At 39.5% G+C, this 27,987-nt stretch overlaps 1 protein-coding gene across 2 annotated transcripts; it reads right to left on the bottom strand.

The window, feature by feature from the left end:
* Positions 1-102: 102 nt before the first annotated feature.
* ly75 (lymphocyte antigen 75) lies at positions 103-27,801 on the bottom strand. 2 transcript variants are annotated; one of them, XM_086071600.1, is made up of 35 exons: positions 27,585-27,801; positions 26,673-27,044; positions 24,995-25,168; positions 23,856-24,017; positions 22,768-22,887; positions 21,741-21,881; positions 21,442-21,639; positions 20,368-20,525; positions 19,888-19,995; positions 17,975-18,063; positions 17,140-17,309; positions 16,449-16,648; positions 15,204-15,346; positions 15,028-15,106; positions 14,091-14,162; positions 13,611-13,734; positions 13,119-13,154; positions 12,566-12,735; positions 12,293-12,360; positions 12,132-12,208; positions 11,730-11,866; positions 10,608-10,716; positions 10,333-10,493; positions 10,114-10,243; positions 9,756-9,976; positions 8,310-8,472; positions 7,879-8,043; positions 7,677-7,796; positions 6,376-6,561; positions 5,842-6,068; positions 5,543-5,753; positions 3,781-3,942; positions 3,589-3,705; positions 1,820-2,005; positions 103-1,648 (listed from the first exon to the last, which is right to left on the bottom strand). In XM_086071600.1, exons 1-35 carry the CDS (start codon positions 27,658-27,660, stop codon positions 1,473-1,475), a joined length of 5,208 nt encoding a protein of 1,735 aa, XP_085927726.1. In that variant the 5' UTR covers positions 27,661-27,801; the 3' UTR covers positions 103-1,472. The 2 variants fall into 2 exon arrangements, with proteins under 2 accessions (XP_085927726.1, XP_085927727.1); XM_086071601.1 differs by having other exon boundaries at positions 26,673-27,041.
* Between the last annotated feature and the right edge of the window lie 186 nt (positions 27,802-27,987).

Below are 27,987 nucleotides of genomic sequence, written 5' to 3'. Positions count from 1 at the left end.
AGAAACATGGAAAACAGGCTTGATAGGGTCTCTCGAGGACTGAACTTGGCCACCCCTGCTTTATATGTAATCACTCTGTGTTGGCATAGAAAATCCAAACAATACCAGAGAGGAACGTTTTATTGGAGTATATATTTAAAAAAAAAAAAAAGTCTGTTTTTACAACTTATAAACCAACCAAATTTACAAAGATAAAAACAAAAGGCAAGCGTAGGTGTTTGACATTCAATAAACGACATATCTTTGGTTTTGGAAAGCAAACGCCGCGTATGTACAAAGGATGTCCAGCAAACACGTGCACACGATCGCCACCTTCCACGTGGCGCTGTTAAAGTGCGTTCTTGCTTAGTAGTCAAGTGCATAGGTAACTCCGCGCTTCAACGGCAGCAGTTGTGAACGAACGCTAGTCTCGCCCTCTTGTGGCGAACTACTGTACTTGCAGTTAATCATGAACATGCGTTACCCACGGCCGTGCCGGAAACGCTTTTCCAGTGACGTGACCGCTCCCACTTCTTTTCAAGACACCCGAAAGCCACAGTGAGTGAACAATCACATCTTTCGCCCCCCCTCTTTAAAATTGCAAGTAAACAGAATTGATCTCCTTCAAACTCTTCCTTCAGATATGAGCGCAAATTAACGGGACATTTTAAGCAAAAGGGAAAACAAGACTTTGTTCTTGTGACTTTAAAAAAACCCTCAATTTAGGGAAAATAAACTCAACATCTAATCAATGTCAGAAATAATCAGAAGTACAGTGAACCCGCCACAAATTCACAGTTCATTTAGAGTGCACTCACTATATTTATTTATAAAATAAAAATAAAAATATGGAACTGGGTAATGTTTGCTCTGTTTGTTTGCTGCTGCTCTGTGTGTCAACTAATAGCAATTCTTTGAAGGTTCATCATTACCATAACATTGATGCAAATTTATGTTAGCTTGATTGGTGAATAATTGTTTTATAGAACCTATTCTAAATCTGTCAAAAATCTTACATATACTCCTATTTGTGCGTTGCTGGCAAGGAACTATGTTGAAGTAAATTGAGGAGTTTCATTTGGGGAAACAATCTGGTGGCAATAAAATTTTTGGTGGGTCTGCACTATTTGCGGCAGGACTTGGTCCCTAACCCCAACAAATAGCGTATATGTTAGCATTAGCTATTGGACTTTAGTCAGATAAAATTATATAATTTGGTTAAACATGTTTGATTCTTTTTTGGTTTTGTGTGTTAGTTATACAATATTTTCTGCAACATATCCCCTGCGATAAACGGGGGCTCACTGTGCTTCAAAATTTGAAAATAATCCAAATTAAGACACTGCTTTCAAGCAGTCTGATCATATTTACACTCTTCATAGAAGCAGTTGGGAGGGTTGATAAATAAATAAATTAAACATTTAAAAGGGCGGGGTTGTGTGTGGGGGTTGGGGTCACAGCCAAATTTCCTGAGGCAAGCATTTCCGGCGGGCTCATTCGCCTTCCGTGATGATACTGGTGGTGTCCGACTGGTCGGCGGTCCTCTTGTAGCGCACGGAGGAGGAGAAGTAGGCCCGCTTCTTCCTGTAGACGACGAAAGCCACGGCGAGCGCCAGAGCGAGCACGGTGAGCACGAAGAAACCCGCCGCCACGGGAGATCCAGAAGACTCTGACGACACGAGCAGGAAACGTTCACAACCGCGGCAGACGGGAGAGAACGAATTAGCAGAGCAGGAAAGGACTTCGTAAGTAGAAGTACAAGAAACGTGTGTAAAAATACGACTGAAAAAAATCGACTCAAGTACTATTTGTACTCGATTACTTGAGCGGAGACACTCACTGGCTTTCGTTTGGCAGACGACGCGACTGAGGCTGTCCTGGCAGCTGACGACAGTCCAGCTCCCTCCGTCCTCGGTCGCCATGACGGCGCACGGGACCTCCTTCCGCTGTGCCGTGCTGGCCAAAGCGCCCGACCTCCAGTTGGCGTAGGACAAAGTCGACCCGTCCTCCCACGCTGCGGGAGATCCTGATCACAAAAAGACATGCCATTAAATGGCCACACAAACATATTGGAGCGGGATTTCGCAATGTTGACAACTTTTTAAACCCATCATCAACATCAACTTTAAAGTGTTGATACGTTATGAAAAGCTACTAATGACATTATGAAATTCTACTATTAACATACTTTACTACTAGAACATAGATGTCAACTAGTGCAGTTTTTCCTCTCTAGTTGTTGCTGTCATACAGTAGTTAAGGCTGTAATGGGGAAAAAAATGTTACAGAGCACACTTTTTCTGCTAGTTGTGCTTAGTCATTTTACTAGTGAGGACAAACAGCAAACTAGTAAGATGGATATCAAAAGTAATGAATAAATAAGATCAAGGTCAATGTACTAGCAGGTCAAAAATGGTACTAGTAGTGAAAAAAATGTAACTTCTGTAACAATACAAAATTGTTCTACAAGTGCACTAGTGGTGACAAAGAGCAGCAATTGACTTCCTGGGTCAATTTGACCCGTCATAAAAAGTGAGTGTCTGACTTGGGAGAGAAAAAATATGTAAATATAAACTTCATTACTCACCATTTCGTAGATAATTATTATTATTTATAGAGTCATTACGCTTACTACTAAAAAAAAACTGCAATGGCTCAATTTGACCCGAAACATTACTCATGTTCCTGGGTCAATTTGACCCGTTATCCAAAAAGTGTCAGAACCGGCAAAATGAATTTCAAAAACATGTTCTGACTAATTGTAATGATTACTTAATAAAGCTGCAAATCTTACAATGGGTCAATCTGACCCGCAACATAACAGGAGGGTTAAGAATATGGAATAAATACTTAGTAGGCTTTCCATAATCATGTACTAGTACGCTCCTTGTCTTCACAACAAAGACAATTCAGCCTACTAGTGGAACCAGTGTCTAACTAGTAAAGTGTTCTTCCACTACTAGTGCTACATTTAGCAAACTAGTACACAATTGGACCTTATCAGTAAATTACGGCACTAGTAACACTACTTGGTCCAACCATGTGACATGCACTAGTAACCTTTACTAATAACATGTAGTTGTCCTCTTAACTCATTCACTGCCGTTTGACGGCTATAGACGTCAAAAATTCATTTGAACTATTTCTATTAGTTTCACATTTTTCCCCACTTTTTTTGGAAGAGTTTGAAAACCTAGAAAAAAAATGTATTGTACATTTAGAACAGATATAAAATTTGTGATTAATCTTGAGTTTAAATAATTAAGTAATTAAACAAAACAAAATATTATTAAAAAATTTGAGGCGTCAGACGATAATTTTTTTTAATTGTAATTGATCGCATGACTTCAATAGTTAACTCATGACTAATCACATTTTATATCTGTTCTAAATGTACAATAATTTTTTTTTAGGTTTTCATACTCTTGTTAACAAAAGTGGAAACAAATGTGAAACTAATAGAAATTGTTCAAATGAATTTTTGACGTCTATAGCCGTCAATGGCAGTGAACGAGTTAACATGCCAAAATTATGGTAACGGTAGAGGAAAAGACGCTACTAGTAATGTGCTACCAATAATTCTATATGCTCCTTTGTCAGTTAATTTACCTTTGGCATCGATGGCGACGCCGAGCCACACGCGACTGGTGATGAGAGGGTCGTCGGTCACGTACTTGGACACAAAGTCGTTCTCCTCTTTGCTTTTTACGGACAGCAGTTCAGCGTCTGGCAAAATGCAACAAAAATGTCGGCAGTTAGAATGAGTCGCTTGTCAGATTTGGACGCGTGCGCGCGACGGACCCAAGCTCTGACAGATGTTCTTGGCTCGCCGCATGTCGTAGACGCTGTAGTTGTAGAAGCTCATGTCGAAGGCGTAGCAGCGCTCGTCACGCTGCACCCACTTGGACGTGCCGTTGCTCCGAGGGCAGCCGTTGACCTTCGCGCTCGCCTGCAGTTTGGCTCCTGGTGGCCAAAAACGCACACAGAGCTGAGTTCATGGACGCAGATGTTTTTCGATAAGATCAAGTGAAAAAAATATATATATACAATTTGTGGAGAATGTTAACAGAGATTGAAGCTCCTCCCCACAGTTCAACATACCAAGACACCACCAGATGTTGCCAAAGCGTTAAATATCAGACATGGCTGACTTCAGCACAAAAACAGTAGTTAGGTGAGTTTTCAGGAAAGAGGATAGATTCCCCCCAAATTTGCCAAATTCACAGGACGCCACACCGTGAATGTGCGGGGTTTGCTGTACAAGACAGTAGTCATTTGTGAGAATTTCATTTGGATTTTTATAAGGTTTTGTTCTCTATTGAATGAGGATTTCATCTGAATTTTAATAAACCCATTTTCGGTTTCTCCTGTAATGTGAGAGAAAAATTAAAAAAATTTACCAATACTTTTTAAAATGTAAAATCTGAAACATGTACTTGTTTTATTTTTTGGGTGTTCAATATTTAATATAGCCTATGAGAATTTAATCTGCAGTTTTTCTTTTATTTACTGTATGATGATGTAATCCATCATTTGTTTCCTTCAATGTATGATCATTTATATTTTTGCTCATATTTCACATCAATCTGAATTATTTAATAACAAATTATAAATAAATTTAATTAATGGAGTAATTAAATGAAAATTTGATCTTAAAAAAATGGTGTTCATGTAATGCATTCGAATTTAATCATTATTTTTTTTCTTGTATTTTATTTTTATTTTGTTTGTCCCTTTAATGTAAAATAATTAAATTTTATTTATTTATTTTTTTACTTTCTTTTGGTTTATATACTGTATGACAATTCAATGTGTCATATTTTTCCTCAATATTTGGGTCTATTTTTCTTCAATGTTTGATCATTTAGCTCTACTTTTTTACTCACATTTTTGCTTCTTTTTTTTTTTTTTTTTTTTACAAGTCATTTAATTCAAATCTTTAAAATTATTTGTAGGTGTTTATTTAATTATTAAGAATTTAATCTGTTTTTGTTGTTGTTTTTTGTAATTTAAATGTGTTTGTTTTTTAATGTATGAGAATTAAATTTGTATTTGTGTCTTATTTATCTTAAAAGGAACCCGACTGGAATGACAAGTTAGCCAAGTTACAAGTTGTAGGAACTTTATTTGGACGTACGCCGCCATTGTTATTTATAGAATGACGGCTGTCTTTCTGCCGAGCAATGTGACACGGATATAAAGAAAGCAAGGTAAGCCTCGTAGGAAAGTAGCGTTCCTAAAGGGACGATCAAAACTCTTGAATGCGTCTGGTGAACGAGGAGAGCATGGCGTGGGGGAGGGTGACTCTCCCGATCACATGTTGTTTGTTTAGGAATGCTACGAGGTTTACCTTGCTTTCTTTATAGGCAATGATTTTTGAAAAATTGATATCATAGTTATGTTCATAACAACCGAATAAATAATATAGAGCAAACAGTCGGGGTTCCTTTAAAAGCTACCGCCTCTTATACTAATTTCTTATGGAAATTCATGTTAAAGAACAAAAAAAGAGGGGAAAAAAAAGAGAAACGTGTGTATTTTTAAATCAATAAATGCTTCTTACTCTGGAATGGGGTGCTGATGTTGGCGTTGTAGCAGATGGCGCCATCGAGCAGCAAGTAGCAGCTGCTCCTCACCCATGCGCCGGAGGGCGTAACAAAAACGCAGCCGCCCACATCTCGCTCGTCGCCGCTGGAGCTCTCCACGTACTCCGAGATGTCCGCTTTGTACCGGTAGCCGGTCCCGTCCGACCACTCGTAGGACTCGCCCGCAGCCTACGTGGACAGACAGACGGGCACAGTCCACATGACTTTTGCTGATGATTTGCCAAAGTCGCATACGCTCTAATCTGCAAGTTTTGACCTCCTGATTGGACAGCCCGATCCAGAGAGGGAATCCGTCGGTCTTTGCGAGGAGCTTGACGTGCGCCCTGTGCTCGGCGTCATGCACGCTGGCCAGGTGGCCACCACGCTGAGCGCACTCTTCCAGAGCCTGGTACCAACTCAGATCACGTCGCGTCACCACCTCGTAGGATAAATTGCCAAGCTGCTGAAAGTCCCTGGTGGACTTGGAGTATTCCTGTTTGGGTTCTTAGGAGAAAAGCATTAAGGTGGTCAAAACCTTCTTTGCAATATGTGCCAACTACTAGTTAAGTAGATGAATGCACCCGTTTTCATCCATCTCTAGGCGCAGACATTTTGTGACTGACATCAAGATCACATTGTGAACGTCTGGGCGGTCAAAATGGATGTGCACTCAAATGGATGAAAACGGGTGCATTCATCTGCTTCATTCTTACTCCATCAATGCAGTATTAATCAGAAATGCGTGCGGGTGGGGAACATTTTGTAAAGGTCATTTTCACACCTTTTTTTTTAAGGACAGTACAACACAAACCATTATCCAGTTTGCAGGTCACGATCGCTTTTTGCCTGAACTCGGAGAATAACTCTGACTGTGTGACGACAACCCATTTGCCTTGGAGAGTGAGACCTGCCATGAAGTCGCCGTCTACTTTTGGTCTACCATTGCTCCAGTTGGAATATTGGACATTTGTGCCATCGTACCATTTCAACCGGTTACCTATCGTTGTAAACACACACAGTTTAGTACCATAATGGACAACAGAGTACAGTAGTACATTTTGAAGATACAGGTCATTTCTTTCCTGAGACTAGACTAACAAATGAAGTCATCAAAAGCAAGGAGAGCTGTTCCAGCATGAAGGTCCAAGTACTAGGATGCACTCTTTCGTCACTGGTAAGACCAGGGATTCTCCAGATATCAGCAAATCAAATTTAACGACTAATTTAATATCGTACTGCATGTATACACACGCACAAACATATACTGTACATACATACAGGGTACATTAGGGTTGACTACTGTAAAACATTTGAGTCATAGATTTGTGTTGAGGTAATTTTCTGCCACTAGGGGGCATTAGTGTTTCATGTTGGACATTGGCGACAGTTTTTTCTCTCTCTTCAAATTACGAGCAAATGTTATTTAGAACATGAAGCAACTCGTGGACACCAGTCACCAGTCCCCATTAATATATATATATATTTCTATCACATTTATTATTGCTAAATTGTGTTATAGTGACTCCTTTGCACAACGTTATATATAAAATAAAGCATGAATGTTTTTACATCAATTGTATTTAAATTTCCAATGCCTTTGGACATCATATTTAATGCCTTTTAATTTTTCATTTGAGCAAAATCCATTTCAGGACTTTTAATGACCCTGAAGACATTTCAGTAGTAGAACTTTTTTTATCTAACTTTCTTTTTTTTTTCTTTTTCTAAACACTACTGTATAAAATTTCTGCATACTAGTAAGAAAACTCTGCTACCTTGGCAGAACAACTTTGAGTTAAAACTACTAGTACGAATTTTGGTGTTACTTCAAGGAGGCTACTAGTGCTTGACACAAGTCTACTAGTCAGTCCTAGTAGTGTTACTAGTGCAGCACAGTAGTTTACTAGCCAGGTTGAATTTATTTTAAAAAAGTGACAGTGCATATTAATGAGCATTTACTTGTAAATACGTCAGATTATAGCCATTGGCTCTGTAGATTTGTGCACGGGGGAAAAGAAAAAAAAAAGACTTAGGCCATTGTTTTAGGAAGGTGAGGATATTACAAAATGAGAGTGCACGCAAAAAAAAAAGCAAACAGATTCAAACACCTACTGTCGTTTTTGAACATCCCCAGCCAAACAAACTGAACCAAGTTTTGAAAAGGCAGAAGTTGCTGCCTGATAAACTCGTTCTCCTCTGCGTTCCGGATGGTTAGGATGTCTGCGCCTTTGTCTGGAACACAAACAGGACCCGCCCCTTTTAAAATTCGCATGTGACACTCAAGCAATCTGATTTCTTGTGGTGACGTTCTCACGAAGGTTACTGCAGGTTCTGCGGATGGGTCCTTTGTCCACCTGCTCCCATCTGGCCGCCGCCAGCTGGAAAGAGTAGCAGTTGTTCTTGAAGGGGATCCAGTTTGGGCCGTTTATTTTGTGGGGGCACTTCACTGCCACGTCTTCCGGTGTGGTTATTATTTCTTCTGAAATACAAAAATAGGACATTTAAACCTCTGCTGGACATTTGATTCCAGGTCACATCTTGTTGTTGAACCATGTTAGCTGTCGAATGCAAATGTAGTGAAAATTGTTCTTCATTATTCGTCCAAATTCAGCTGTTTAAAAGTAAAAGTAAAAGTACGGATATTTGTCAATATGTCTTTACAGGACCAAAAATTGCTGAAAGGGTGATCAAATGGAGCAAGGCCTGAGGGTTGCGCATTTGTTTTGGGATGAAATCCTCACTCACTGTGTGGTTTGTGGCAGATGGCACCTCCCAGCTCCTGCTCGCACTCGGTTGCCTTCCAGAAGCCGTCAGTGTCCAGGAAGACGCAGGAGCCTGCGATCACCTGAGAAGACCAACGACTGAAGACGGTGTGACTGTGGTCCGTCCAGCGATAGTGGATCCCGTCCTGAGTGGAGTGCATGGAGAGACGATCAGCATTCATTCCTTCATATCCAGTACTAGTACACTCTTTGTCCTCACCAGTAGGACAATTCAGGGTACTAGTAGAAGATTGCATCTTACTTGTAATGTTTTGCCACTACTAGTGCCACGTTTGACCCATTAATCCAAACTTGCACTAGATATCAAATTAATGCTGAAACATTTTTCAATAAAGCGGTTTCAACATTTATTCGATATCTGTAAATTCCATCCACTAGTACGGTCTTTGCGCTCACTAGTAAAACAATTCAAAACACGAATCAACTGTCTTACTCGTTATGATTTTTCTACTTCAGTATGACAGGCTGCACACAAGTAGGACTACGACATGTTACTAGTGTGGCAAAATTGGGCACTAGTTGATATCGGCACACTAATAACAATACTAGTTACGCGCTAGATGTTAATTAGCACAATTTTCTAGTGTCGCTTTATGGTGTCACTAGTTACACACAGTTGTCAACAAGTGCACAGTTTTGCCTCACTAGTAACAGGTATTTGTCCTACGGGTGAGGACAAAGAGTGTACTGGTACATGGATCTTAAGGATATCGAATAAATGCTCAAATGTTTATTTATTCAATATCCTTGATATTAAGCCCAGTAGACTAAAAGTGGCACTAGTAGTGAGCTCAAAGAGGATACACTAATAGTACATGGCCCTTAAGCTGGAGGACAAAAAGTGGCACTAGTAGTGACAAAAATGTTTCTAATAAGATACATTCTACTAGTACCCTGATTTTGTCTTACTAATAATGAGAAAGAGAGAACAAGGACCTTAAGTTGGATATGAAGGATACAGAACAAATGAGAGAAAAAATTGCACTCGTATTGACAAAAATGTTCCTAGTAAGTAAGATTCTACTAGTATCCTGATTTTGTCGCACTAATGATTAAAAAGAGCACACACTAAGACATGGACCTCAAGATGGGTATGAAGGATACAGAATAAATGAAAACAAAGTGGCACTAGTAGTGCCAAAAATATTCCTAGTATGACACATACAAGTACCCTGATTTTGTTTTACTAGCGAGGACAAAGGGAGTACATAGACCTTAAACTGGATATGAAGGAGAGAATAAATGGGGGGGCACTATTAGCGACAAACATGTTCCTAGTAAGACAAAGCCATTCTACTAGTACTCTAATTATGTCACTAGTATTATGGACATTAATAAAGCCGGATATGAAGGATATGGAATAAAAGCTGAAACGTGAGCAACATTTGTCTTTGCCGGGCACGCGTACATCTTCACTGAAGAGGCCGATCCACATGGGCTTGCGTGCACGGCTCACGTGCACACTGAGCACAGACTGCTGGAGGGTGTCGGCAACGCTCGCCAGATTCATGTCCTGGTTCAAGCACTGCTCCAAGGCTTCGAACCAGGTGAGGTTCTTGACGAGTAGCTGGAAGGTGTGGTTGTTGACCTGGAAGGGCTCAGACGTGACCGAAAGCTCTTCGACGGGATCTGAAATGACGAGAGAGCTCGGATGAAGATGAGCTTTCTTTCTTCGCGTAGGTTGAAGAAAGCAGACTAGAGTCTAGCACAAACTTGTTGGGTAGCAAAAGAGGAGAGTCATTAAAAGGGAAAAAGCAGTAAATTACCTGCATAGTGTTGGCAAAGTGCCCCATATTGATACTGGGTACAGGAGGTGTAGTCCCAGGTACCCATCACGGCCGAATTAGGGTTATTGATTAAAAAGACACACAAATCCATATTGTCTGGGTCAAGTGTCTGTAAGGAGTAAACACATGTTGATCAAATACAAAATATATTTAAAATATACATTTGTGCTTACGGTACAGTTAGAATAAAAATCTCACGTTGACATTAATGGCCTTGTGCATTCCAACCAGCAGTGAATGGAAATTGACGTAATCCACTGGCGACTTGTCCAGCCACTCCAGTTTGTTGCGTTTGTGTTTGAGACCAATCCATATGCCTCCCATGTCCTTCATTCCTGGCAACAGGCTGGTGATGAAGTCTAAATGCAAGAAAGAGCAGTAGCACTTAGCATGATATCATTGCGAGGTACATAACATGCTAAAGATACGGAGCTCAGGAGAGTCATCATGAAGTTATCTTTACAAAGAATTACCTTGCTCCACTTGGTCAGATATGGTGACCAGGGTTCCCCTCACTGACTGGCACATCTCATTGGCAGTCTTGAATGACACTGGCTTTGCATTCTGTAGCCGTGTGTAGCACTGTGGAAAAAAAAGAGACAGCAGTTTTGGTTGTGACACCGAAATAATTGTGAAGAGCGTCTTCATTTTTGTCCAATTTTATCTCACTTTTCTGGAAAATGTTCACCTTAAAAATGTGATATAATATATGTGACCTCACGAGTCTAAACATGACATTCTGATTAATATTACATTTGTGGAATATGAGTTACGCAGCAAAATCCAGCCATTTTTAATTAATAGCAGAAGGCGGCCATTTTGCCACTTGCTGTCGACTGAAGATGACATCACCGTTGCTCAGGGCTCAGGCAACGACCAATCACAGCTCACCTGTTTCTGAAAAGCTGAGCTGTGATTGGTTGTTTTCTAAGACCTGAGCAACTTCGATGTCATTTTCACTCGACAGTAAGTGGCAAAATGGCCGGCTTCTGATATTGATATAAATGGATTTTGCTGCTTAACTCATATTCCACAAATGCAATATCAACCAGAATACAGTATTTAGACTAGTGGAGCTGGATAGAACATATTATTGTCAAAAAACTAAATTGAGTTGACTTCCCCTTTAAGTAGGTAAGTCAATTTCTCTTTCTTTGTCAGCCATTGTGGGCGGGAAAAAATGAGTTAATAATAATATACAGTATGCAGATGAGCTACAGACAAAGTATTGCTCGATAAAATTGGCTTAACAGGTTTTGCTCTGACCAACCAAGCAGAGGACAGAAAAATACTGAAAGCACATGGGCCATCACCGATGCTGAAGGCCCTGGGCAGAGTAGATTCTCATGGCAACACCCAAAAGCTAAAATCTGATTGGTCAAAAAACAACAACAGCAGCAGTGCAGCCAAAGAAAAAAACTACAAAATTAAGAGAACAGACTTGTGGGATTGAATGAATTCAATTACATTAAATTAATATAAAAAATTTGGCTGTACTGTAAATGACCACTCACCACCTCAAATATGGCCAATATTATTAACAAGCTCCTGGCAAGGAATAAAACTCTGTCAAATGGATCTCAGAAGTATCAAACCTTATTTCTGAAGGCGATTGAGGTATTGCCACATGGCAGGCCTCCAGGATGAGGCTCCAGAGGGTTGCTCTCCACAGTCGTGATGTTAAGCCTTTCGCACACAAAGGGCAACTTCTGCCTACAACTATTCTCAGACCCTGCAAGTAAAGGAGCAGGGCAAAAAAAAAAAAAAAGGGAAAAAAAGAAAAGGAGTGTTAAACACATTGATAAAGAAATGTATTATTAGAAACGGTGGTACAGTACTGAGAATATACAAAAACATCATTTTAGAGGTTGTATTACAACCTTTGCATTGGTTAAAAAAAAAAGGGGTAAAAAATGAAAACAAATGGAAATGATGTATTTTAAAAACTCTACAAGGCTCACGGGTCAAACACACTCCGCTCAAACTTATTTACTCACTTGGAAGGAACCTCTCAGGACTGATGGAGGTGCATCTGCCTAAGAAAGCTGAATAATACAAGTGTAGCCGCGTATGCCTACAACACATGAGCGCACAGCCACGTGCCGTTAATTGGAGTGCAAAAATGAACAGTCAATGTGCGTGTGCGTTTTTGTCTTACGTCATGGGGAACATCCGCTTGGGATCTCTCAGGTCGACCCACCAACCTTGCTTGGGAGAACTTGACAACTGCTCAGAATCATTTTACGATCAATACCATAAGCCTTTTAGCGCATTGATTTCTTGCAGATTGTAATATGCACATAGTTAGTCAAATAGGCAAACTATCAGAATTTCCCTTCAGTATGATATAGTACAACTACATTGACAAACACGTGATGTATTAACAAAGGATTAGGGGTACTAAATTCTACTGTCATCACAGGACACTTGCCTTTTCTAGGTTTTCGTGGATGATTCTGGCGGCAGTGGAGCTCGGCGGCGAAGCAAGTTTGCTGCCATTCATAGTGCAAAAGAGTTTCGCCTCCTCAAAAGACAGCTGAGGCTCGTTCACAAACCAATACTCGCCGCCATCAACAAAGATGGACGTCTCGTGGTGCACGCCTGAGAAGCACAACACATCTCCATCATGACACTCGTGAGTTGCGTTGGAAAGAGGTGGATGATTTATGGTACATTTATGGAAAGTTTCCAGTAAATTTCCGTGGAACTTTGGAGATATTCCAAATGGTGAACTTTCCATTGGAATCAACTGAAAGTTGTTTAATAAAAAAGATTCAAACATAAATTCCCATCTATTCTCATAAATTCACATGAATTCTCACGGGACTTTCCCACTTTGAAAATTCCTGAAATTTTGCAACCCTTATCTTGACAAACTTTCCCAGACTGTTTGATTTTAACCAGTAACAAACATGCATAATGAGTTTATTTCAAAGTCACAACAGACCACCATTAGCCCAAAAAACAAGTAAATACTGTATTACCTGGATTGTACCAGTCTGGATACGTTGGTGTCTTCCCTGTTGAATAACAAAGCAAGAATACGTTTTTAAGCACTACAACAATAATGGTACCCTTACATGACATGAAGACTCTCTAGTCGATTGTTATAGTTGCTTGTTACTGCACTACTAGTGTGGCTCATACTACCAGAGGCAAATTCCTTGTGTGTTTTTACATACTTGGCCAATAAAGATGATTCAGATTCTGATTAAAATCATGTGGTAGAAAGACATTTCAGCATTTATTAGATATCCTTGATAACTTAAGGCCATACAAGTAGACCAAAGGTTTTCTTAGTCCAGTTGCACTTAAGCATTCAATCCATTTTTTTCTTATGTGATTATTATGCTACTCACACAGGGACACTTGAGAGTATCAGGTTACTCTCAAGTTTTTAAGTCATTTCGTGACCATTTTGCTAAGATAACAGCAATTTTTGTTTAGATTTGTTGTTGAATGTTGATAAGGCTTACCATGAGGGATTTGGCAGACCCATTCCAGCCTGGCATCGCAGTGAAACGGGGATGCATAGAAAGATGCAGGTAGGTGGTCATGGAGTAAAAACAAAAAGAGATACTTCATGCTTCTCTTCATTGTCTGAGGACAGAAATTGCTTGTATTAATGTCGTTCCAGAAAAAAATACAAAGTATGCCATCATGTTGCTCCAAGTGATATATATATTTTTTTAAACAAAAAGAGTACAACTCTATTGTGGACAGAGACAAAACAAAACAGAAAGATAGAAGCTGTCCAATTCAGTTAACAGCTGAAAGTTCATCGATTTCCTTTTCTTTACTTCCCATCACATATCCAAAGCTCACTGGTTACTTAAATGTGTTATTTTCCTCCAACATTTGCCCAAGGAAGCATAGAATTGTCCAACATGTCTTGAAGAATTCACATTTTGGAGAAGTATAACGTCAACCAAAGCCAACAGATCAATGTAAGTCACCTTAAACGCTGTGCAGTCTCGACTGTACGCATCGTCCTCGTGGAAGTCATGATGCAAAACGTCCATTGCTACCTAAAGTATAGACATAAAAAAAATAACATAAGGATCACTCAAATATATCGTATACTCAATGGACATGTCCTTACATACATTCACAATAGAATGAGCTCCAATACAAATAAATAAATAAAAATAATAATTTAAAAAAACTATCATCATCCATCCATTTATCAAACCACTTACATTCTACAGTACTAAAATAACATTTGCAGTTCTTTTATTAGATCCTATTAAGTTGGACAGTTCCAATAATGTATGCTTTGTTTTCACGTGTTGCTGCTCCATGTGTGCTAAAGTAGCAGTTGTTTGAAGATTTATAGTTAACGTAACAAACATGCTAATTTCCGTTAGCTCGCCTTTGGCGTTTGGCATCATTTGTTAGCATTAAGCTACCCATATGATTTGGTCGAAAAATTTGGTGTATAATTTATGTGTTGGTTTTACGGCAAACTTCAAATGGGACTAGCAAATAAACAGCTTGAAGCAAGCACGTTTTGACTCTTATTTGGAGAGTCGTTTTGTGTCCTCAAAGTGACATTGATGTTATACATCTCTCATATCTTTTTGCAAGAGAGTGAGAACAGGTCCTTCCGAATACTTTTAAAAAGTGTGTTTTAATAAGCATAAAATGTGTTTAAGATGTGGATGAGGTGTGAAACTATGTAAAAAAAAAAGAAAAAAAAAAGTATATGGTTTCTCTTTAATGCACATTTTCACCGATTGCAGATGTGTCTGTTTTGGAACTCCTAGCCTCGCGATAAACTCTGTTTACCTAATTCAATTTCACAGGTGTAACAAATCTTCAATTTAGAAACAACAACTCTACGGTGACCACTAACATGACATCAGCTAAAATTAAGATTTCAGTTTTACTCACAGGACGGCCATCACTCCACTGCCAAGAGCGATCGGCCGGGTTTCTTCTGCTCAGTCCCACCCAGAAGTAGCGATCATCGCTGTGGCAACAACATTGAATGCCAATCCACTGGTTAGGACAAGTCTCTGCCATTCAGTTGCATGCTTTATTAAACGTAGAACATCCACAGTTTGTACCTGATGGTGTTTCTGATGATTCCATGCAGCGCTCTCATCTCATCCAGATTGGTGAAGCTGGGCAGGTTGGCTCCAAGGGCCTGACAAAACCTCTCAGCTTCCTCCCATGAACGTTTGCGACTGAGCCTTTCCTCATGAAACACCTGCCGCAGACAAAAACAAACAAACATCAGACTCGGATAACAAAAAAACGTTTCATAGGGGCTGACTGAAGAAATTAAAAAGAAAATGAAAAGAAACTGGAGACACAGTGGCGTGGGAACTGAAATGATGCATTCATTTCAGTTCTTCTATTTTTTGAAATTGTATACTGGTGGGAGAACAAAAATGTTGGTATAGCTCAAATTTGATTTGATCTTATTGTATATGGATACATGTGTACATATTTATGCATGTATTTTTCTTTTCGAATAAAGTTTATCTACCTACTAGTGCTGTCTGTTTTTGTTTTTTCCTAAGAGTTGTCTAAAGCCGTTTCAGCATTTATTCCATATCCCTGATATCCAGACCAGTGTATCCATCTTTTATCCTTCTCAATATGCTAGTATGCTCTTTGTCTTAGCTAGTAAGACAATGCAGCATTTTCCCTCTACTAGTGCCACTTTTGGCCTACTTGTACACAATTAAACCTTATTAGTAAACTACTGTGCTGCACAAATAAACACTACTAGGCATGTACCATGCACTAGTAGCACCAAAATGCCCATTCCAAGTTATGACTCACTCGTATCATGTACAGTAGTTGTCAACTACAGTGTAGATATGTCATAACAGCAGTGAAACTATTATGGGAAAAAACATATCTGTTAAGACAGTCAAATGTTTTACTAATGAGGACAAGGGGCACACTAGTGCAGATTCAATGATCCAAAGAAATGTTTATTTGCAGGCATTCCATATCCTCAATACCCAGTTCAGGGTCAATGTACTAGTATGCTCACTCGTAGCACAGCTTTGGCATCCCAGTAGAGCAACTACATGTTACTAGTGAGGCAAATCTACGAGTGGGCATGTTGGTGCTACTAGTTCAAGGTTTAATTGCATAATAGTAGGAAAAAATATTACTAGTCCAACCAAGTTGTTCTACTAGTTACTGAATTATCTTACTAGCGAATTGGAAGGAAAAAAAAGTGTATTAGTACAAATTTAAGGATATTGACAAAATTCCCAATTGGCCTGTGCCAACAATGGTGCTAGTGCTAATGAAATACATGCCCTTGACATAACACTCACTCACTCACTGACCTTGTAGCAGTATTTGAAGTCTGGTATGGATACCCATTCGTTTGGGCACGGTGAGGTGTTGTTTGGTTCAGGTTCTGGTGGCAGAACTGGACTGAGGTCTGTCCTACAAATGGTACCGGCCTTAAAGAGCGTACAGTTTTTCACCTCCCACTTTCCCAGGTGGTTTGCGGTGGCAATCACAGCACAACCTCCATCGTGCTCTGGAACAAAAAAGAACCATAGAGTAGAACTTTGAATGTAACCATTTCTTGACGTAGGCTTTGAATAACAACACCACATGCAGACAAACATAAGACTTCATAAGAAAAGGTATCAACAAGGGAGGAGGAAGATAAGCTGTTTTCATTCTTGCCTCCCAAAAATGTAACCAAAGTTGAGGATGCTTGAGCGTGTGTGGGTGTGTTGGGACGTGGGTGTGATTTTGAATATATTTGACCTTATGTTGATTGTATTCAAGTTCAATGAGTTCAAGTTCATATGTATCAACACTTGCCGAAAGAGGAAGATGAACTAGCTGAAAGTTATGTTGTTCTTATCAATACCAAGGCACTTTGTGATCATGGAAATCTTGGGAGTCACTAGCCCAGCCTGCCATATTGAATTAAATGACTTTGTAACTATGTATTCCATTCCATTCCATTTGTGACCAATCATTCAGGAACACATTTTAGTAAATAGCAGAAATACATACGCGGTTCAGAAGAGCCCCAATTGGTGTATGTAACTTCGCTTTGGGAATCATCCTGGCCATGCCATTGATACTCTCCAGTGTTCTTAATGTCTTCCAGCCCAATCCAAAAATACTGAGGCGTATTACTAATATAAGATGCAAGCAAACGGCTGATGAAGGCCTGCTCAAACCTAGAGGCAAGAAATAAAAAAGACTTCAGATACATAAAGAAGGACAGTTCAAGACCTAGAGTTGCTGCACTGGGACTTTTCCGACTTCATATCAGAAAGTGTGCACGGGAACGCCCCTTTGAAGTCGGGGGGGGAAGAAGAACCACAACTTCACCGACTGGCTTCAATCTGATGTTACTGGTCCAATGGAGAACCCCATTTATTTATTTATCTTTATTGTTGCTTTGTTTTAATTATTTGACATAGGTTCATGTAACACTGTGTGGTTTGGAATGACTGTATTATCCAGAAAAACAACCAGCCATCATTGTTTACATTTTCCTCGAACACTTTGAGGTCAGAACTTGGACAATCCGAGAGGGATAAATCCGATTTTCTGCCTTCCTCGAATGCAGCTACTAGAAGAGTACAATGATACCATGTCATTCAAAATTAATTGGTACCATGCTTTTTTTAGTACCAGGATTTGCCTTTCTTGCATTTGCTTTGCACGATTTGATTTATGATATACCTCCCCACTGCCTAACATTATTTTTGATTTGAATAAAAAATACAAATAATTAAAAGTTCCATGTTTTGACACGTCATAATTGTGGTATTTTGATGACAAAATGGTACATGCTAGAGTGTTTCTTAGTGCGAGCCAAGTCACAAGGTGAACCAACCTGTTTCTTATAGTGATGTTACAGTGATCTTTGAAGGACACTTGCGTCGTGTTCACACGGTAACAGGAGTTGCCGTGTCTCCTCCAGCCCTAAATATATAAAAGCAGGGACATGTTGGCAAACTTTCATTCTACTAAATAACAAATGGACTGCTTTTTATAACACTTATGGTGCCCAAAGCGCTTTACAATGCCTCACATTCACCCATTCATTCATTCATACACCAGTGGGTGGCTGCCAGGTCCACTGGGAGCACATTAAGGCTCAGTGTCTTGCTCAAGGACACTTTGACATGGTCATAAGCGCCGAGGATTGAACCAACAACCTCAAACATGGTCTTAAAACTGTGACTTTTAATGTACAATTAGGTAGTAAATTGATTCAGTCTGGACAGAAGATTGTCCACTATGGACATACACGCTGCTTCACACTAAAAATGGATTGGTTAAAAAAACTACCAATCTAGTAGGTTAAGCTCATACTGGCTTGATTAACTAATAGATTGGCCAGACATTGACCATTCCAGGTGGTTACAGGTATAGCCAAACAACCAATGAAATTGGTTACAATAGAAAGTAACTCTTATTGTATCTATTTATTGCATTCTAAATTTATTTATTAATTATTATAAGTGATTACAAAATAGTGTAGTGTTTAAAAATGGAAATGTGTGTCTAGATAGGTCAGCAGGTGTGACCAGCTCAGTCGACTAGTGGTAGTGTATCTCCCCGGAGACTGGGAGGTTGTGGGTTCAATCCCTGGGCTGGTTAGAACAAAGACTAATAAAATGGGATCCATTTGCCCCACTGCTGCTCATCGCTCCCTCAGGGGATGGGTCAAATGCGGAGAATGAATTTCACCCCACTTAGGTGTGTGTGACAATCAGTGGAACTTTTTGGGGGGAATCCCGTGGCCAGCAGGATTCCTGAAAAAATGTCAGCCTCTAATACAGATTAACCAATATCTTGGTCAGAATGAAATTTGTATCGGTTGGCCCAATCACCAATATATATTGGTTGAAAACACCTACCATTCTAGAGTGGTTGTTTTAACCAAAGGATCTGTCGGACACATAACTACCAGCTAGATTGGTGAAATTTAACCTTTATTTGGGTAAATTTGACCAATCTGTTTTAAGGATGTAGTACATACAAACAGTCTGCGTCAGCTCCAGTCTCTCCCACAAAACTGATCGGGGAAGAAAGACCCGCTTAAGTGTGAGTCTGTCTTTGCACCAAACTCAAAAATATTACCGCAAGTCGTACGTATGTGTCAATGGTCAATGTGCTGTGCAATTCACATTAGTCCTCGCAGCTAGTAGCTGTCTTCATCAATACACTAGCCGCTAGTCACACTTTGGCTCTAACCATTTTAAATTAAAAAGAAAACCTTTTTGTAGTTAGAAGCGAAAGTTTCAAATCCAACTGGAATTCGTTAACTGCCATCAACACGATTAGGGAACAGGGATTTTGGGTGCAAGTCCAAGCTCTAGTTGTTCTTGGGCTCAATTATTGTAAAATAAATTTCCCCCATGTGTCTTGTTTTTTTTTCTTCTGCATGATTTTTTTTGACTGGTGCAACTTCTATGTACTTATGTATAAGTGAATGTTATTAATCATCATCATGAAATATTGACAATTTGACCTTAAAAAAATAAAAAATAAAAACAATATGAGGAAAACCAGAATTTCTGTAAACCCAAGTATTCAGAGGAAGTTATCATTGTCACATAAATCACCAAGAAATAAATCCACCAAATTTTATTGCAACTTTAAAAAACAGAATTTGTGCAAAATGACAGAAAAAAATTGTTAGCTCAATCTAGTTTTCAGTGGCTTAATTCTACTATAAACAAAAGCCCAAATTATGAGTACGGTTCACACTTTGAAATCCGGTAAGCAGACCATACTCACATCTTCAAAGAGACAGCCGGCAGTCCCCGATGATTCACTGACTTCTCCTTTCGTCTGACACATGAAAGCTCGTTTCTCAGAACAGCGTCCAACCCGCCAACCATGAGTCTTGGAGGACACACAAAGAGCTTTTATTTTTCATGCGAACTCATGTGTAGAGCATCACAAAGACGCAATCGCGGTCGACATCAGAAAATATAAATACAAGACTGAAGAAGTGTTTTCAGGTATCTGTACTCAAATTTAATATTTATTTTCTAATATTTTTCTTTTACTCTCTACATTTGAAAACAGGTATCTGCACAGTCTACTCTTTACGTTAAAATTGTTAGTTTGAATATGAGGACATGACATTAATTCAGAGAGGTAAAGTTAACTGAAGAGAACAGGGACAACAGTGACATGGAGGAACGTTGGAAGAAAAATATTCCCCATCCATAGACTAATTTAATGACCTTATAAAGACAAACACACACACACCTCAGAGTAGAAAACGCAGCTGGTATCCTGTGAAGGCTGCAGCGGCTGATATGGGGCCCAGAATGTGAAGGTGACTGGTGCCTGGTCCACCCATTTGAAGACGGTGGGATTCACGCCCTCTCCGACTAGACCAATCCACACATCCAACTGCCGGCCACCTGACAAACAGGAACACATGTGACTCATTATTAATATGTAGACACTAAGTGAGCAGTTTGACATTCGCAAATTTGCCTCATAGCCAATTTTTTTTGGGGGTGGGGGGCGCATAGGGCACCTGTCCTCAATTATTTTCTCAAAACTCAGGCCTAAGGCATGACATTTACAGGTGAACTTTATTTCATCTGGATATGCAATCTTTTAAAGGCACATGTTCACTTGTTCAATGTTTCAGTACTTTTTAGATAACTGGCTGAGCACTAGTATATTCACAACGTGTTGGTACCATGAAAAATTTCAAGGATGTCCTTTCTGTGACTCATCCAGTCTGTCAGTCTCTCAGTAGTGAGGTACGGTTCAATCAATTGTTTACGACTGTTTAAACAGCTATTCTAACTGAAACTCATTAAAATGCAAATTAGGTTCATCTTAACGCTGCAATGTAAAGTGTCCTTGGGTGTCTTGAAAGACGCTAATAAATTACATTATTATTATTATTATTATCTTGAAATTTCCCCCAAAAGCCTGATATCCCTCACTTTTTGTGAGTACTGTAATTGTAAGTACACTGTAAGTGTGACATTTAGCAGCTTGTTTTGCTTCCATTGCATAGATATTCACTGTAAAAAAAAGTATCCTAAAATAACATAATTTCAATGTTTATTTCATTTTACAGATTTTTCCTATATTTTTAAAATATCATTTTATTTAAAAAAAATAGAATAAGATCTTATATAATGCATGTAAAATAACATTAAATCACTGTAACTGTGAAAACACAAAACATTTCTCTTATTTTACCCCAAAAATGCTTTAGAAATGCATAAATCTATTGTTAAAATATGTTCAGTAAATTTACCGTTTTTTAACAAAAACAATTTTTTTACGGTGTAAAAAAAAGTTTGAGAGACAAACCAGCATTAAAACTGGTGCTGATCATCTCCTTGCTGTCAATGGAGTGGAGGCTGGCCAGAAAACTTCCTCCATCAGTACCATTACAGTACTGCTGTGCATCCGTGAAGTTTGAAGGGCTGTCGTTCACCAACTTGTAGCACCAGCCATTCCATGGGACCCAATCAGGTGCGCACACGGTTTCTTTATACATGAGTGACTCTGCAAGGAGAGTAATACCAGGAAATGTGTTGTCAACATGATTAGTAAAGACAAAAAAAAAAAGACAGAAAGGCTGACATCTGATGTGAGTTGTAAGCTACCTGTTGGTCCTATTTGAGTAGCGTTGACTATCTTCTTGCAGATATATGGCAGTTGCTTGTTGCACGCTTCAGCTTCATAGTTCTGCTTGGAGTTCAGGACTCCACAGTCTGACTCGATGATTAGAGAGATGGCGGGCATTCCTGTCATAGAAAAACAGAGCAGACGAGTGGTATTTGCCTCTGGGTGTCTTTTAAATGTTCACCTTATCCGTTATCTGAGGGGCTGATTTAACAGCAAGAACAACAACAGATTCTTGAAGATGCACCCCTCCCTTCTGACCCAAAAGGCTTCTTCAGAAAGTCCCAGGCAAGTCTGGGCGAAACATCTTCAAGAATCTCCAATGTTATAAGTAGCAGCACATGTATCGGTCTAATAGTGTTTAGTGTTTCACTTTCGGACATTGAAAGGAGTGATACCATATTACAATAGCAGAAGGCTTCTATTCATTGCAATTAATGGGCTTATTCAGCAAAAGTAACACCCCCAATGCAACAGATCAACGGGCAGGCACAATGAGCTTCTTTACAACACGAGCCAGTGGCCACATTGTTACACCAACAACCCACACCAAATGTTAATAGAGCCAGATTACATCAAGATGCGTGTTTGGTCTCAAAAGAAATACAGAATTAATTTTTTTTACAGATGTCAGGCAGACGGCAAAGTATGTTTATTTTAGTTGAATTTTTGACATATGAACACTTTGATGGAAAACATTTTAGCATACATTTTAAATGATTTTTATGTTATGAAGTTGAGTCTCTCAACATCCACACCATCTTGTTACTAAACTTTTATTAGCCATCTAGATGAATACGAAAAAAAGAGCTAGATGACTCAGCAAGAAATACCGTCTAGTTCACAACTGAAGGGCGAAAAAAAAATCAATTATATCTTTAAAGTAATATATGGAAATACTATGACTATCTAAGTTTACAATTTGGAATACAGTATTTCCAATATCCCCACCAGAAATTGTCCAACCCTATTGCAACCATCAAAGAAAATGAAGATAAGCAGCATCACCTAATTCCCAGCGGAGGATTGAGAGCGGGGAGCCATCTGACCACTGCCAGCCCTGAGATGTGTCTAACTGATGGAGGCCTATCCACATTCTCTCAGGCATCATGTGGAGGCCTTCTAAAACTGAAGCAAGCATACAACACAGGACTCATTAGGAAAAAGGAAAAGGAGCGTTGTCAGGATCATTAAAGAAGCAGTGCTGACAACATCCAGTGGAGGGACGCAGCCAAAGATGGCAACATGGCTGATTATGTATCAGAGATGAGATCAAGTCACAAGTCTTGGAGAACATCTGTGTTTTACTAGTCTTTTTTTTTTTTTTTACACTACAGCCTTTCACTTATGCATGACATATCTATAACCTAGTACGACAACTTTGGCATACTAGCAAGTTCTTGTACTATATGGTCAAAACTGGCACTAGTAGTCAGTCGTTCTAATGGTGCACATGTCGTTTTACTAGTGCGCTGAATTTTCTTAAAGGGGAAGTCAACCGTAAACATTTCTTGACAATAATATTTGTGATCTCACGAGTCTAAACATGACATTCTGATTAATATTATATTTGTGAAATATGAGTTATGAAGCAAAATCCAGCTGTTTTTATCCATTTTGCGACTTGCTGTCGACTGAAGATGACATCATAGTTACTCAGGGCTCAGGCAACGACCAATCACAGCTCAGCTGTTTCCTGAAGCTGAGCTGTAATGGGCCGTTATCTGAGGCCTGAGAAACTGTGATGTCATTTTTACTCGACAGCAAGTGGAAAAAATAGTTTTTAAAAGGTATTAATTGTGAAGTTATCACATTAATTATAGACAAAATATGATCTTCTTACTTTTGAAAATGGCTCAATGAGTCAAGCATCCCTTTAAGATGAATATCAAACAAATGTCAATCACCTTTACACACAAGTCCAAGTTGAATCTAAAGTCTCGTATGTTTTGTCAATACAAGTCACACGACATCAAAACAGTGACTCCAGTTGACTTGAGTCCAAGTTGCAATGACTCGAGTCTTCATCTGTTTGATATTATTGCTGCCATTGTGTGGCACTTGTGTTAAGTTGTTCACCATGGTGTGATTCTTACATGTGGGGGAGTGGAGATCATTTGGGCTAGACACACTGAGCAAATCCGCTCCTTGGCTGCGACAGGAATCGAGAGCTTGTTGCCAGGTCACGGCGGTATTGGGAACAAACTCGTAGCAGGAGTTTTCCTCTGGCCCGGTAAACAGAGTCTGGCAACCATTCTCTGAAAAGTCAGTGAGACAGTGAGTGTTTTTTTGTAGAACACCAAAGCTACGGGTCTGATTTACTAAATGTTTGCACGCACAAAAACGGCAGAAAATAAATGTAGAAGCTGATGTAGTAACTGAGCGCATTGCATTTGCGGGGGCCAAACGGGCATATAAGAAGCACAATCAATTTTGAAAGTTTCAACCTAACGGCAAATTAATGTGGAAAATGTATGCAAATATACTGTATATATTTAGCACACACAATGTGAGATGATTTTGTGTCTTCAGTTCAAATACACAATCTGAAAGGCAGGTGAATCAGCATCACTGGCAGTCTCGTAGAAACACCTCGAAATGCCAGAAACAAAAATATTTGACATGCCAATTATTCAACAATGCAATTATGGAGTTTCTGATTGATCTAACGGCTAACATTGAGTCAGTCACAAGAAGGAGTCATGCTTTACTCGATCACCTATGACAAAAGTCTTTTCAAGTTAGCATTTCCTTACATTTGGGTCTTTTCAATGCACTGTGGCAATTCTCACAGAGCATTTTTTTCTGGTGGGCTTTGCCACATTTTAAACGTGATGTTACTCAAGACTGGATAAATATGTCAATTCCTAAGAATATTCCTAAGTAGTTGTTGGCTTCCCCAACATTATTCGCTCTTGTGCAACTTGGCTTCCAGTGTATTTTTGCAACGATAAGCAGACACATTTTTGAATGAGCAAGCTTTGTGTTATTCAAAATGAGTCGAACTTTGTTTGCATCTCCCTCCAACACTTCCAGTTCCATTGTTTCAAACTTCATTTTGCGCTTGCAAAGCTCTTTTCATATTGAAAAACAATAAAAGCTAACTAAGGCGTAAAAGACAATCTTAATATATCATGTGCAAAATTGAGTGAGCACACAATTTAGTGCCCTCTATTTGAGATGTCAGTAAATCAGACCCCAATAGTTTAAAAGTTTTTTTTTTTTTTTAACATGCCAGGTATTAGACAGGTCCCCTTCTTTCTGTCTTGATCGTAGTCGGACGAGGTGGCGCACCAGGAGAGTCCTGGCAAGTCAGAATCTGGGAGGCATCCATGATGCCAGCTTCCATTGAACTTGAAGGGGAACTCACAGGGAGCGCCGGCAGAGTTTCCGTCGGCGGTGTGAATGACTGCAGGAATAAAAAACACGAGCACACGCACATTTGTGAAAAAAGAATGTCAAAAAAATGGAAAGTTTAGAATGATCAGAATTGCAGAATTCTCAATCATGATAATCACTCTCACGCAAGCACACACACAAACCAACTAACATCATATGATGTATGTTGGTTAGATAAAGCAGAAGCAGCACGCTGCGTTGATGAAATAGCAGTGAAGAACAGCATCAACAGTGGAAATCACAAGATACAAGTTAAAGTAGATCATTTAGACATTACTGTGTGATTAGCCTCCACAAGAGGGTCTGCCATCGGTACAATAACATTATGACTATTATACATTTACAGTATACCGTGGAACTGGTATCTTGACTTTTACTCTTTGTGTTAATCAAACCAATGTTCCCCATGAAATGAATGGAAATAACATATTAATTACACCATAAAGAAAACTAGCACAGTATTGTAAAACATACAAACCCAATTCCCAAAAAGTTGGGACACTATACAAATTGTGAATAAAAACTGAATGCAATTATGTAGAAGTGCCAAATTTCAATATTTTGTTCAGAGTGGAACATAGATGACAGGTGAAAAGTTTAAACTGAGAAAATGTATCATTTTAAGGGAAAAATATGTTTGTAAATGTCATGGTGCCAACAAATCAAAAAAAAGTTGGGACAGGTAGCAACAAGAATTTTCCTTAAAATTGCATGAAATTAATAGCAATATTCTATTCTTCTCATTTCTAGTTCCTGATCGTAAAACATCGCGAGTACTGATATACGGTTGAGTATCGACCCTAATACCGATACCTCGGTAACCACCTATTTCTAATTATGCTAGCATAGCTTTTAAAAAAACACTCCGCTTGTTCCAACTGGATTCTTTTCAAAGCTCTACCTATTATGAATGCAGCAATAAGCTGGGACTTAAGTTTAACAACCATTCCAACACTATCAATGAAAGAACATAGACGACTGAGTATGAAGCCAAAAACCTGTGTGGATTTACATGACAACATACGCCTTCCTAATAGGAATTTGACCCATTTAACTGTTATTATATGTCATGACAACCATGCAGACTGAGAGAAATTACAATCAACACCTAAATGAAGCTGTTGGGAAAAACCAGTTTGGCCAAGTGACACACCTGGTTTGTGTTGTTTCTCTTTCATATAAAAGCATCAAAGTCATGAATGGAATTCATTAATTGTATGTATGTAATTTCCGGTTCCGGTCATGTGGTTGATAAGCGATATATTATAAGTATATTTTTGCTTTGCTTGTTTGGTAGCCCTTCACATTAATCAGCACCCAAGAAATAGCTATCAGTTTCAATAAGGATGGCGACCCCAGCTCTACACAGCTCTGGAAAAAAATTAAAGGACCATAATAAAACACCAGAGTCAAGAGGGCCACATTAAGTGATGCCACGGGTCAGATCTGGCACCTGAGCCTTGAGGTTGACACATTAGAATGTGTTCCCAAAGCTTTTGTCGCATGCCACCCACCACGATATGGCTTCTGGCAGATGTTATCCTGAGAGCCTCCTCTCACCCACGTGTCACGGGCGTCCCGTTTGGCTGTTAACTGGCCTCCGCTGACCACCAGAGCCATTTGGTAAACGGTGAATACACCGCCATCCAGGCAGCGCCACCACAGCAGGATGTCCGAGCCGCAGTCGGCCAGGGACAAATTCTTGGAATGGACGTCCAACGTCAAGCAGAGGGAGGTAGCCACGTGGAAGAGCCGGTGACCCGAGCCCCACTTCCACAAGTGCGACGTGCTGTTTGAATCACAGGCTGAGGCACCCAAACTTCCTGAGTCCTGAGCGGATAAACAGTTGCCTGTGATGGAGTGCTGGATGGTGAAGGTGTCCTCTACTGCAACAGAAAACAAACTTATAGTTGAGTACAGTACTACTGAGAGTGTCAATAAATGTAGGCCAGTGATTCCAATAGTGTAGGTCGATGGGCGATACTGGCCTTGACCTTTACCACTAGGCTTCAGCCCTAATGTATTCTAGCGAAATATGACGTCAGAGCTCTGGCCACTGATTTCGGACATACATCAGTGGACACGCCCCTAAAATGTGAGACCCCCATAAGCACACACGATGTGTGTATCAATTTACATTGTAAACAACCGGGATGACTCTGTGATTCAATCAGAGTCTACATTGAACTTTTGGGACAATGTAAAACAAGCAAACACTGATTTATAAAGCACTTTTATAATCTGTTTGTTTGCGCTTATCTTATTGTTGCGCAGTAGGTCAACTGCTATTGTCCTGGTTCGTGTGTGGAAGAAGCTATTATCTTCAGGAGGTTAGACACATTTAACCGGCATTAAAGCTTCGTTGTGCTACAGAGGAAGAAAAAACAAAAAACAAAGAAAAGTGTGCTTTGAAGGCAGCTGCTTACCCGAAGTCGAGGACGTCCCCCTCAATACAACTGTCCCCAACGCCAACAACAAACAAAGTGTCGCCGTTCGGAACATTTTCAGCAATATTATCCTTTTCTTGGCGGAGTCATATAGATTGCGAGTTCCGTGAAGAACTGAGCTGTGAAAGAAAGTGCGACCAATTCCTGTAAAGCGAAAGTGAAAAAGATCGCTCACCCTGCTGTCAACTGTACTAGCGCCAATGATTCCAACAAGTTAGGATGTAAGCTAAAGTACAATTTCCGGTGCAGCTTACAAAATAAACGTTGATCGGCGAGACCCCTTCAAAAGAAAATCTTTGCAAATACTGTAAGTAATGTTAATTTATGACACAAAAGACAAAATGTTTGTTACTTTACTTCAGTAGATTTTTTTTAGGGTGTC

The sequence above is a fragment of the Leptonotus elevatus genome, chromosome 3 (assembly GCF_054856555.1).
Source record: "Leptonotus elevatus isolate MCC_2025b chromosome 3, RoL_Lele_1.0, whole genome shotgun sequence".
Lineage (NCBI taxonomy): Eukaryota > Metazoa > Chordata > Actinopteri > Syngnathiformes > Syngnathidae > Leptonotus > Leptonotus elevatus.
The sequence above is the reverse complement of the archived record's forward strand: the minus strand, read 5'-3'. Positions and strand labels throughout refer to the sequence as shown.

What these genes read in the sequence shown, in the direction of transcription:
- ly75 (XM_086071600.1), bottom strand. Translation starts at nt 27,660, where the DNA reads ATGTTCCGAACGGCGACACTTTGTTTGTTGTTGGCGTTGGGGACAGTT. An exon ending in GAGACTGCACAGCGTTTAAG is followed by an intron (nt 13,735 to 14,090) that starts GTGACTTACATT and finishes TTCTGTCCTCAG; the next exon opens with ACAATGAAGAGAAGCATGAA. An exon ending in TCCTGAGAGGTTCCTTCCAA is followed by an intron (nt 11,867 to 12,131) that starts GTGAGTAAATAA and finishes CTTTACTTGCAG; the next exon opens with GGTCTGAGAATAGTTGTAGG.